A 12155-nucleotide genomic window follows, 5' to 3' on the forward strand; every position below is an offset into this window, starting at 1 on the left:
TTTCAGAAGCCAGCAGCTGGACCATGTCTTGGGTGATAGCGCAAGCTGATGCTCCCCAGTCTGTTCTTCACAGATAATCTTACAGAACTTCTCCGACAATCTTTGCTGCCTCCTTGTACGTATCCAGCAATCTCTCGCACTTCTCCCTCTCCGCTTTGATGCCGTCATCCTCGTAAAGGAGCTCCGCAAATAGATCTTCTTTATAAAGTTCGCTCACGAGTCTATTTTGCACGACATCCTTGCTGTGGTTGACAAGGAGATGCATGATAGCCTTAGGAACTTGATCTGCGATGGTTTCTCTGACGATGTTGAAGTAAGATGATATTAGTCGACTAATCAGCTCCGTCTCTAATAGCTCACGGTCAGAGAGGACAGCTTCGGGGTCTTCCTTCGGCTACAGTAACGGATCAGCACATATCTTTCGGGTAACCAAGGGTATGATGGTCTTACGGCAGCTCCGACATCACCAGTATATTCCATAGGGGGTGGGTACTCATCAGCTGACATGATAGGGGCACGCATATCAGTCCGGCGAGTGTTGTGACTAATGCTTGCTTCATTGACGTTGGTGTATGGACGGCTCTGACTCGACAGCTGAGGTAATGAGCTGGCAGGTTGCGCGCCGTCCTTACCGAAGAAGTAGTTGAGGAACGAGTCACGAGTGGTATTGGTTGTTCCAAAAGCTGTTTGATGAGAATTTGCATGAGCTCCATTCAAGGTTGCGGTCACGCCACCTTCTTGTCCCTTACCAAAGTGAGGGGACATGCTTCTGGTATTTCTCGTAGGTTGACTCCTGATAGGAATATTCTGCGTCTTGGAATCTGTATGCTGTTCGTCCTCATCCTCAGGGGATGCTGGCGGGTTTCCATTCACCGCTCCAAGTTCTTTCAACCGTCTCTTCTCGCGCTTTTTCCGGTCATCGGCTAACGCTGCCCGTCGTTCCTGTTCTTGCCTGTTCTGCATGACAGACGACATAGCTGCTGCTGCACCGAGGAAGTTAGGATGGTTTGTATTAATGTACGCCCTCTGTATGGAAATGAGCGATTCAACATATGCTGAGCACGGTCCCAAACGCTCACGAAGAAGATCAGACACCACCTCTATCAGTTTCGCTTGAAGCCGTGGAAAGCGAAGCAATTCCTGCGAGCCGCACGTGTGACAAATCTTTATGAGCTCCTCATACACCAGTTCAACACACCTCTGACTAGGAGCTTCTAGCATTTTTATCTGAGGCTTGACAAGCAGGTCAAAAGCGAGCTCGGGAACAAACAGGCTCGGACGTGGACCAGTCGAGTTCCGAATGGCAGTTCTAATATCAGTAACAGTTAAGTTATGTGTAGGATCAATTGTTTCGAGAGAGTTGCCGAAGACCGAGTTAAAGATATAATATATCCTTGCCCCTCCACAAAGTTCTTTGGTTGAGATTTCGGAGGACGTTCCATCAATCGAAGATATGAAAGATGAAGCGAAGCGCGTCATAAGCTGTAGAATAAGGGACCCACGATGTTCCTTCCCGCTGAACTGTTTGTTGCCGTAGCTTGCGAGTTCTTGCTGAGTTTGACCCATAAGAGTGTTAAGACGCGCTTTTATGTCAGGAAGCCGATCCCGGATATGAGACATTAGGGTGGTATTCAGGGTTTTCGCAAGAAACTGAGTACCGCAACGGTTCGCCATATTCCGATAGGCTGGGTGGTGTCGGAAGAAATCGACTTCAGCATGCAATGCGTCGGACAATGACTTCCCAGACTGAATGTCTTGCTGTGATCGATTAACAACTCCAATGAAACCGAGCTTCAGAGGATAGACCCGGCCAGAAAGGATATCCATGGCGTTCGTGCCATGATCCATGAGGTCCAGTTTCGTCAAAACCCCAATCGTCCTTCGACCCATGGCATCCACTTGACGAGCAAGTTTCAAAGCTTCAGAGTTCACAAGATCAACATTAGCAGGCGAAACGGCTAAGATGATACTGTTCGGCTTCGCTATGTATTCGAGTATTAAAGCCCGTGTCTGCTTTTCAATATCGGACGGTTGGTCCCCGATAGGCACTTTCGTCAACCCCGGCAAGTCAACCATGGTAAGATTGAGTACGTGTGGGGAAAAAATCTTGAGATTGATGGGCTGCCTGTTAATTCCTTTGTTGCTTCCAGCTATCCTTGCGGTCTCAGCTTCAATCTCCTGCTTGACCAAGGCAAAATCATCGAATTTGCGGCCAGGGAGATGATGAAATTCTGCCCACTCATACTGTCCCGCCACACTTGCTGCTGTATGAGGTATATGAACCTCATCACTTTCAGGCTTGTCGTGCCGTTCGCTGGGAATATTTATGAGTTGGAGGATCAATGGGCGCCTTGTGACTATACCACTACCTCGTGGTAAGAAGTCTCTACCAACAATGTTCTCAAGTACGGATGATTTGCCGGACGACTGAGAGCCCACAACAACCTGCACAGATGGTTAGCACCGTAGCATTGGTGGCACCGGGCCGGGTGAACATTGAAGGGACTTACAATCTGCGGCAAGTCAAGGGAGTCATTTCCGATCGTATTAAAGACAAGATCTTGAAGCTTGTTCACAGTTACAAGCAAATCTTCGCTAAGAGCTGTCATCTTTATAATAGTGCCCAACGACACTGGCCCCAATGTCTTTATCACGCGTGGATGATTTTCTTGCCAATAGTGGGAAAAAAAATAACTGAGAAGTACAGAATCATGTTAGGTAATGAATGCTCACAATGGCCCTGCCAACGGTCACAGCAAATGGGGCTAACCTTTCTTCAGTACTTCAAATATCAAAGAAGAAATAACGATGTATGCAATTCGGGCAGCGCCCTTTATCCTTTATTGGAGTACCTTCAATGGTTACCTCCTCCGGACTTCATGCGTAGTAGTAGAGTTAGACCGCAATGTCATGTGATTATTACTAATAAAAATGTGGCGCCGCTTTCCAACCCTCCAATTCGTTCGTGTTAATAGACTGTCCGTCGGCTTTCCAGGCATCTATCTACAAAGTGCTACGTACTCTATGCACCCAGGTAATTGTGAACTTCAGCCACTTCCTGCTTCGATGAAGTTTGCTTAGACCAACAACATCCATCTTCTCGACTCTAGCAATATTCAGACTCCGCTAAATTAGCAGTACAAGGCTGGAAACTATACAACATGCATTGATAACAAGTGCATATTAAGTACATTTACAAAGCAACAAAGGCAGGAAACAAGCCCACAACAACCTGCCAAGGCAAGTCACACACATTCGCAGGCATACTTCTGCTCTTCTCCCCTCAACAGTGGATGTCTTAATGGTCAACTCGTCCAACGTACCGTACTGGGCTGTCGCACACAGCGAGTTGTATAAAGAAGCAGGCAAGGAGTGCACTGCTTATTTCGCAAGTTGCACATAGTTGGCTGGGAAGAGCCCCATTTTACCAAGGTACTCACCAAACCACCAATCATCATCGGGGAATTCCTGGAGAGCATAGGCAATGGCCCAGATGGTCAGCTATCAATAATTGGAGGCTTCCCCACATGCTGGGAAGAGGAAGGAAAGGGGCACCGAGAATTATTGGCTTGAATATTCACGACTTACAATGTTCGTTATTTCAGCGCCCTCTGGAAAGCTGAGTTCGTTATCTTCAGCGGCTTCATAATCATACAGCGCTGTCGCAGTAGACTCATTAATTGGAGCCGGAGCCGGAGCCGGAGATTCAGTGACTTTCGCGACAGGCACTGAAGAGACCGTTTCAACCGTATCCTCGCCCCGCTCTGAAGCCGCCCGGGTCTGTTCGTCATCTGCAACTACCTCCACATAATTGCTGGGGAAAAGACCTCTATCTCCCTGGGCGTTCGACCCTAACCACCAGTCCTGATCGACCATTTCAATATTAGTAACGTACTCGCCTTCCTTCAGTTCGATCTCGTTGTCTTCCGCTTTTTCGTAATCATACTGCACGAGAGCTTTGATCCCGTTTTCTTGAACTTCATCACCAACAGTAGCTTGGGCTGTGGCCCGTCCAATGTCGTGCACGTCCTCCTCCAGCTCGTCGTCTTTCGGCACTGCCTCTTGTAGACTTCCAATGGGTATTACAGGTGGTGAGTGTTGCTCGTCGTGGACATCAGTAAGCCCTTTACCCACAGGTAGGGCAACACGTATTGGGGAAGTTTCGCGCTCCGGGCTTGGTGGGGTTGGAGATCGAGGCTGTTGCGGTGGGGTAGGGAGCTCTTGATGAGTTACGGACTCTTGAGGGGTCTCCGAGTCCTGAGAATCGACCTGCAGGCCAGGTAAAGGAATGGAATGGCTGCTATTCATGGCACTGTCTCGTACCAGAGGGGAGTCTGGCGAAGGGCCCTGAGAGAATTGGTCCCTGATAGCACTGACGCTTGGTTGGAGAGTTTGGGCATCGGTTTGGGCCGACTCAGTAGGTGTAGAATCTGATGCCTGGTACGGCTGCGGAACGTCATTATCGAGTGACTTGCCGGTGTTTGTGGTCTGAACCGGGGCCCAAGTTTTGCCGCTATAGGAACTCTTCCATTCCCCCTTTCCACTTTCCTGGTTGATAGAAGTAGCGCCATCAGACGGTGGCGGGACCGACACAGCGTCTTGTCCACGCTCTTTAGCTTTCCTCTCTGCCCAGAGTTGTGCCGGCGTCTTTCCACCCTCATCGGCAAACGTACGGCTTGCACTGCCAATCTGTGCGGTAGAAGAGCCCGGCTTCGTAGAAGGGACAACAGGCAGAGGCGGTTTTGTGCCCACGAACGTTGAATTAATACCGAACTTGTTCGCCACTTTCGGCTTCGGTAAGCTTCTCAAACGCTCGGAACTGCTGGGCGGCGCTGCATGATCAGCCAGCTCATGAGGCCCGCGCTCATTGTCAGCTACAGAAACGGTTGGTTTCTGTACCTTGGAGCGGATTGCAGCGATGTCGACTTTTCCGACAGGCTCATATGCACCCCTCACAGGCTCTGGCTTATCATCACTTATGTTGCCTGCTTCACGTGCCTGCTTCCGGATTGCGGCAATATCTACCTTCCCAACAGGCTGATAACCGCCTTTGACAATATCGCCACGATCCTCAGGACGGTGCCCATCACCTACATTGGTGGCATCCTTTGACTCTGACCTCAGTTTCTGGATATCAACCTTCGTCGGCTTATAGGCTGGTTGGACCTTTTCAAGCTCGGTCCTGGTAATGGGTGGCGCATCAGCGCCCCAGCCATCATTGTCATCATGGCTCCGGACTAGCCGCTGTGGGCCCGATACCTCTGCTCCCAAATCAATGCCAGCAGTGCGGCTAGGGGTGAAAACAGGCTTCGTGGATACCGGCGGCTTGGGTGTCAAGGATGGTTGTTGGGCTGTACCTGGAGTGTACTTTGCACCAGATGCATCGCCAACTTTCTGTATGATTCCCTCGGCGGTTAGGTCTCCCTCCGAGCGAGCAGTTATCTGTACGTGATATCCCTGATAGATCTTTGGGTCAGACGATGACTAAAAACCCTGGAGCAAGTGTGAACTAACATGCAAGAACTTCGAAACGGCAGACAAGTGGCTGGTAAAATATCCTTTTGTCCGTTCAGGGACACCTTCGCCGCACCAGGCAATTAGAACATTCTTGGGAAGACCCGAATTCGGATCTACAACCTTGACATAAGCGAACTGTATTTTCCCTTCTGAAAATTCATCAATAAGATCCGCCAATTCTCCGGCTTGTTGCATGTAGTCAGTTAAGAGTTTCATTTAGCTGGGAAAGGAGACTCACCTCCGGTATCTTGAACTTTCAAGACACTTTCTTTGTTGGAACTCTCTTTCTGGAAAGCATTGACTAGTGGTGTAGAAACGGAGAAGATCGCCCATTGTCCATAGGTAGGAGAACTTGTGTCAGAACCCGCAAGAGAGGAGTTCACGACATTTTGATAGCTCTTTGATATCGAAGGTCCATTTGCTGATAAGTTCAGGGTCGCCATATCTACCAGCGGTTCACCACAAAAGTTTCGAATGTCTGTGTAATAACCTAACACAATTGTCCCTTGTCAGACGTGGCTAAAGGGTCACTAGGAACGCTCCAAACCTGTATGATACTAGCGTGATTGAATTGTGATACCTTTATCAACTAAAAATGATTTGTATGTATGGAAGAACACCGGGTGATAGTAGCGTAAATAGGAGTAGTTGTGTCTGCCTAGGGGTCATGTCTAGACTAGCAGGATACGTCACTCTCTACGGAGCATGGGGGGGTGACCGGAATCCGGAACAATAGTCGGGTGAGGCGGTGCATTCCCCTTTCGGTATTAGTACGAATAAGGTACCCAGGCACCCGGATAACTTTCCTACCGTGCCGAATGCCACAGAGAATGCTTTTGCACGTAAGTATTCGGATAGTTACTGTAAATCTGGCTTAAGATCGGGCTCAATGGAGTTTTAGAGAACATAGGGGGATACTGGATAGTTCTGGCTGCAGATGATATCCAACAGTAAAGACTGTAAGAATTGGGGCGCGGGGTGGCAGAGGGGGGAAATATGTCTACATATAATGCGCATGCCAGGGATCACTTGAGATACCACTGATCTACTCCGCACGTCATATGAAAACGCATTGAAGGTGCAAAGCTGTGGTGCACCTACTATACACCCCGAGCCACAAATTAAAGGTCGGGGTTGGTTTCAGCAAAGTCCTGATCTGAGCGTTACCTCGAAAGCTCGGCTTTTTATATAGTGTTAGCAGTTAGCACTTTACAAATGTTCCTTTATGTTCTAACCAGGTACTGGAGAGCTGGCTTCCTTTTCTGCAGCCAATTGGCTGGCACGAATAAGCCTTGCATGACAACCCACAGTACTTATTATATATATCTATATGTACACTTTACTTGCCTTGGTCCCTTTAACAGCATAACAATGTTGTCATGGTAATTTACATTGTATACTTAGACTTACCAGTCAGCATTGATAGATAGATCAGAAGTTTTCGATTGCTTCCAGAATGACGTTACGTGTAAGAGGACGTACCAAATACTGTGTTCCCTGGAAGTCGAACTAGTAGTAGCTTTGTCAAAGTAACTAATCACATCATAGTGAAGTTAATTTAACTAGTTAGTTAACGAGTACATTTAGTAAGTGCGATCATGTGACAAGTTTTAGGGCCAGCGCGTAGTGTGCAAGAAACGCCGAGTAACGAGGCAGGTACTACCTAAGGTATTAGATACAAATGCTAGTATGATTATTTATCAATTAAAACATTTGGCTCCCGAAAATCCTATTCTGTCTTACCAGCTGTACATATTGGAATGAGAAATGTCTGATACAACCAATACATCTTGGACCCCGGCAGGCGCAATAGCAGCAGCGGGTATTACCTTGAATTACATAAACTTACGTTTACGATCAGCGGTGAAGCTCCAGTTTGCTCATACTAAATTTCCTCCAGCAGTTTGGACCTAATCAGTGTCACAATATTGTACGGAAGCACCTGTTCGTGTAAACTGCCGTGGCAGTTGTCAAGGGATGACCTCTTCACATTCAGGTCATGCTCCCAAGCTGGATGCCAATGCCAGCGCATTTCAAAGTCCATCGGAAAATGATGTTGTTCTACAAAGTAACAGTAATGTCGACGGCCCATTACTTGTTCCTGGTGACGAAGGGATAGAAGCGGTTGAACCGAACAACTGCGACTTTGATTCAGCAGAAACAGATTCCGGAAGTATTCTACCAAGGGATATACAATTGAAGACACCCACTTACGATTATGCATTTGAAAAGTCAATGAGCCACGCTGAAGCAAAGCTCTTTTACCAGCATCACCAAATCGCATCTCGGAATCTTGATGGGGATCATCACAACGAAGCATCAGCTATGGCAACTTTAGCAGGCGACTCTGATCCTAGAGACATGGCAGGGTCACCTCCAACTATCAAAGTCACTACTGTTTCGCCGACCAACAAACCAGATATGACTTCCCCAAATGGCAAACATGCCACAAACTATTCTGCGTCTCGACAACACCCCGAGCCACATGATGTGCAAAAGGATGAAACGTCTTTGTCACGTTCGCTTAATGCAGAGAATACTAGCGACTCCTCGGGGGCAGTTCAGGGTATGATGAACATCTCGGCAGATAGCAGCGCGGTCACTTCTGAGTTGAATGTTATCTGTCGCAAGATGAAAAATTTGCTTGACCGCCGGACAAAGTATATACAACTATCTCTGCAGGGGCCTGAGGATAACCCGAAAGATCATCCCGACTGGGAGATATACCCCCCTCCCCCGGAACCAGCCTGGGATAACGAGGGGGACATTGGTAGAAGTACCGATAGCTCCCGTATCGATCAAAAAAGGCGGAAAATGGGCCAAGATGTTGGGGAAGATTTTGACATGGCCCATTGCTTGCCGCTTCCTAGAGAGTCCCGCTGGGTATACAGACTGGATGAAAATAGTGTATATCAAGTCTATGAAAACGATGCAGCGGCTGATCTACGGCAGCCTGTGGTCAAGATCCCATCCTTGCGGGATTTTTATATGGACCTTGATGCGGTAACGGACGTGTCAACAGATGGCCCAGCTAAAAGCTTTGCGTTCAAGCGGCTTTCCTACTTGGAAGGGAAGTTTCAGCTATATGCTCTCCTAAACGAATACCAAGAGATTGCCGACAGCAAGAAAGTACCCCATAGAGATTTTTACAATGTCCGAAAAGTCGACACACATGTTCATCACTCTGCGTGTATGAATCAGAAACATCTTCTTCGCTTCATCAAGAGCAAGATGAAGAAATCCCCCGATGAAGTAGTATTGTTTCGCGACGGCAAGCATCTGACACTAAGAGAAGTCTTTGAGAGTATCAATCTGACGGCTTATGACTTGAGTATCGATACTCTTGATATGCATGTATGTCTCAAAGCATTACCTTAAACCGTTCTGCTACTAAGTGTGGTACAGGCACACACCGATTCCTTCCACCGTTTTGACAAGTTCAATCTCAAGTACAACCCTGTGGGTGAATCGAGGTTGCGTGAAATATTCCTGAAGACGGACAATTTCATTAAAGGACGCTACCTGGCCGAGATAACCAAGGAAGTAATTTCTGACTTGGAATCAAGCAAATACCAAATGGTGGAATGGCGCATCTCCATATATGGAAGATCCATCCAAGAGTGGGACAAGCTTGCAGCCTGGGTCGTTGATAATAAGCTCTTTTCTCCTAATGTCCGTTGGCTGATCCAGGTACCTCGACTTTATGATGTGTACAAGTCGAGCGGCATGATGGAGAATTTCGAGCAGGTGATCACAAACGTTTTCCAGCCATTATTCGAAGTGACGAAGGATCCAAATAGCCACCCAAAGCTCCATATCTTTTTGCAACGTGTGGTTGGATTTGACAGTGTTGATGACGAGAGCAAAGCGGAGCGGCGACTATACAGGAAATATCCAATTCCAAGGGAATGGAATACAAAGCAAAATCCTCCGTACAGCTATTGGATATATTTCATGTTTGCCAACATCGCATCTCTCAATACTTGGCGCAAGCAACGCGGTTTTAACACATTCGTCTTGAGGCCACACTGTGGCGAGGCTGGGGATCCCGATCATCTTGCAGTGGGATTCCTGTGCTGCCATAGTATCAGTCATGGAATCCTTCTGAGAAAGGTACCCCTGCTGCAGTACCTATATTATCTCGACCAGATAGGCATTGCTATGTCACCCCTCAGTAACAATGCGCTGTTTCTAACCTATGACAAGAACCCCTGTGCTAACTTTTTCAAGAGAGGCCTCAACGTTTCCTTGTCTACTGATGATCCCTTGCAGTTTGCTTTTACCAAAGAGCCTCTTATTGAGGAATATTCAGTTGCTGCGCAGATATACAAGTTTAGTGCGGTAGATATGTGTGAGCTTGCAAAGCATTCAGTCGAACAGAGCGGATTCGAGACATCTTTGAAGAAGAGATGGTTAGGCAACAACTGCTGCCTACAGGGAGTTGCAGGAAACAATGTTGCCAAAAGCAATGTCCCTGACATTCGTGAACAATTTAGACATGAAACTTTGATTGGTGAATTGACACTGTAGGTTTCAATCCCTTGGAATGCGCCGAAAGATGCCGTGTTATTAAACAGAATGGAGGATATAAGCTAACTCTAGGTTCCTTAGAATCGAGCGGCATGCAAATACGGGGGACGATACAACAGCTCGGTTGAAAGGTTCCACTGTTGCCGCTATCAATCACTTGGGATCCTCGGGGCCACTGCTTCCTCAAGTACCAGGTGATTCGAGTTCAGGTATGCTTTTACATATCTAAGTATCGAGTGATCTGGCCCTTATGCTGTCATAGTCTCATTGGAATGTACCGATGACTCTTCAACTTCTCAATACCAAAGAGCAAGTGTAGGAGAGGACTGCATGGTTCCGCAGCCTGCGAGCCCAAACGTCAGAAAAAGTGCATCTGTTGGGGGCTTTACAGCACAAGAGCCTGAAACAAGCATTCTCAGTGCTCCTGGGGAGTTCAGCACATCCTTTAGCAGTACTAGCACTACTGGCAAATTTGCACTCAACGCGGACCGTATGCCAGAACAGAAGATCTTCCCAGGCATTGTGCATGAAAGAGCTCACCGGAGTAACATGCCATTTGAGGGCATAAATACGGATGACGGAGAGGATTTATTGCTAGAATGAGACTACAGGTGACGTCATAATTTCAATGTGGGCAGCAGATTTGAGGCAGTATCTAGTCTAGATATCACCAATGCCAATCATGTATCAGCCGTGGTTTCATTGCTCCTGATCCTGCAAAACGAATATGAGACATACCTAGGACCACAGTAACTTCCATGCACAGATCTTGCATCTTGATTTCATACACAACTGGCTATATGCCATGATTTAGGACACTCCGTTTCATTCATAATATAGCTGTATCAGATGGCCCAGCTGCCCTTTCGTTCACAGACTCCCCATGTTCCATGAATACCGTCGTCAGCCACCTTGGGCCGTTTCCTAGCCCACTCTTGTATATATAAGCGCAGTGCGATCCACCGCATACATAGGCCTTTCTCTACCTTCCGATCCGTCGGACCCCCATCCATAACACTGACGTAACCCTTCGCATCTGTCTTTAAGTCATCACGTCTCAGATCTGCTACAGAGATTCCAGAAATGATACTGAGTTCATGATCATAGTAGCGAGCAACAGAGGGATAGCCCAGGGACAGATAATTGTAGATCTGAGTCACAAAGCTATCGGTCAACTCGTGGTCAAGGTCCTCTTCGCTAGCATGTTGTCTCGTGTGGCTCGAGTCCAAGCTTTCAGCATCCCTTGAGACATCTGATGACGACTGTTTCTCACAACCTGTCAAGGTTTCGGTTGAGCATTGAGTGTGTCCACCGGCATTGCCGCTTGAACGCGGGCTCGTTGAGTGCGAATCTCCCAACCGAGAAAGGCACTTGTTGGATTTACAAGTTCCCATCCAAAGACCGCCACCATCACAGTCATCGAAAAGGTGGCGGTTTGCATACCAAAGCCCAGCATTGTGATACCGTTTGTCTTGGGTGATGTAATGTTCAACGTTGCTGCTCTCACATATTGTTGTTTCGGGGGAAACACTATGTGGGAATACAAGATCTTCTCCAAGCATGGGCGGACTTATGCCTGGCCTTGTTTGTCTCAAACCAAACCCACCAGCCCAGATTCCACGAGTCTCGCTAGCTCCGTCAAAAGGTCGCCTATCAGGGGGTGAGAAATGCAATCCCTTTGTTCCAGCCATAGCACGATCACACATCTCGGCCTCCTCCTTATGCCTGCGCAAGTACTCAAGTTCCCATGGCAGATCTGCGGACGAGGCCCGTCGATGTATGCCAGATGTAAATATTTTTGTGCGGACTTGTAGCTCATCATCCTTCGGAGAGTCATCATCCTCTCTGTCAACTGCAAAATGATCCACGGGCTGATAGACTTGTTCGTTGGGGAAAGCCGCGAGGGCCTGCTCCTTGAGTTGATTTTCTGCTGAATGGGCTGCTAGAGCTAGCACATACTCCGGTAATTGACTTGCATGGCGCTCATGTAGATGAGCATTCTGTTTCACAGAAGGTCCATGATTAACAGCAGAGGGTGATGCTGGCCCTGGTGAAGCTTCGGAATCATCGGAAACCTCGCTACAACTCGACGGAATCGCTGGAAGATC

At 47.7% G+C, this 12155-nt stretch overlaps 4 protein-coding genes across 4 annotated transcripts; 1 reads left to right on the forward strand and 3 right to left on the reverse strand.

The window, feature by feature from the left end:
- Nucleotides 1–79: 79 nt before the first annotated feature.
- On the reverse strand, nt 80–2609 carry An03g06950 (uncharacterized protein; the record flags this gene model as incomplete). The annotated part of the gene is made up of 3 exons (XM_059747222.1): nt 80–394; nt 463–2445; nt 2511–2609. The coding sequence occupies 3 exons, from the start codon at nt 2607–2609 to the stop codon at nt 80–82; spliced, it is 2397 nt and encodes a 798-aa protein (XP_059600401.1).
- A 772-nt stretch (nt 2610–3381) lies between these two features.
- Nucleotides 3382–5960, reverse strand: An03g06960 (uncharacterized protein; the record flags this gene model as incomplete). The annotated part of the gene is made up of 4 exons (XM_001390535.3): nt 3382–3468; nt 3589–5457; nt 5515–5702; nt 5756–5960. 4 exons carry the CDS (start codon nt 5958–5960, stop codon nt 3382–3384), a joined length of 2349 nt encoding a protein of 782 aa, XP_001390572.1.
- Nucleotides 5961–7494: 1534 nt separating this feature from the next.
- Nucleotides 7495–10650, forward strand: An03g06970 (uncharacterized protein; the record flags this gene model as incomplete). Its single annotated transcript, XM_059747223.1, has 4 exons — nt 7495–8871; nt 8923–10043; nt 10120–10256; nt 10310–10650. 4 exons carry the CDS (start codon nt 7495–7497, stop codon nt 10648–10650), a joined length of 2976 nt encoding a protein of 991 aa, XP_059600402.1.
- Nucleotides 10651–10892: 242 nt separating this feature from the next.
- An03g06980 (uncharacterized protein) lies at nt 10893–12143 on the reverse strand (the record flags this gene model as incomplete). The annotated part of the gene is made up of 1 exon (XM_059747224.1): nt 10893–12143. A coding segment is annotated over one exon (1251 nt), but the record flags the coding sequence as incomplete, so codon positions are not given.
- Nucleotides 12144–12155: the final 12 nt, after the last annotated feature.

This window comes from Aspergillus niger (assembly GCF_000002855.4).
Source record: "Aspergillus niger supercontig An03".
NCBI classification, from domain to species: Eukaryota; Fungi; Ascomycota; class Eurotiomycetes; order Eurotiales; family Aspergillaceae; genus Aspergillus; species Aspergillus niger.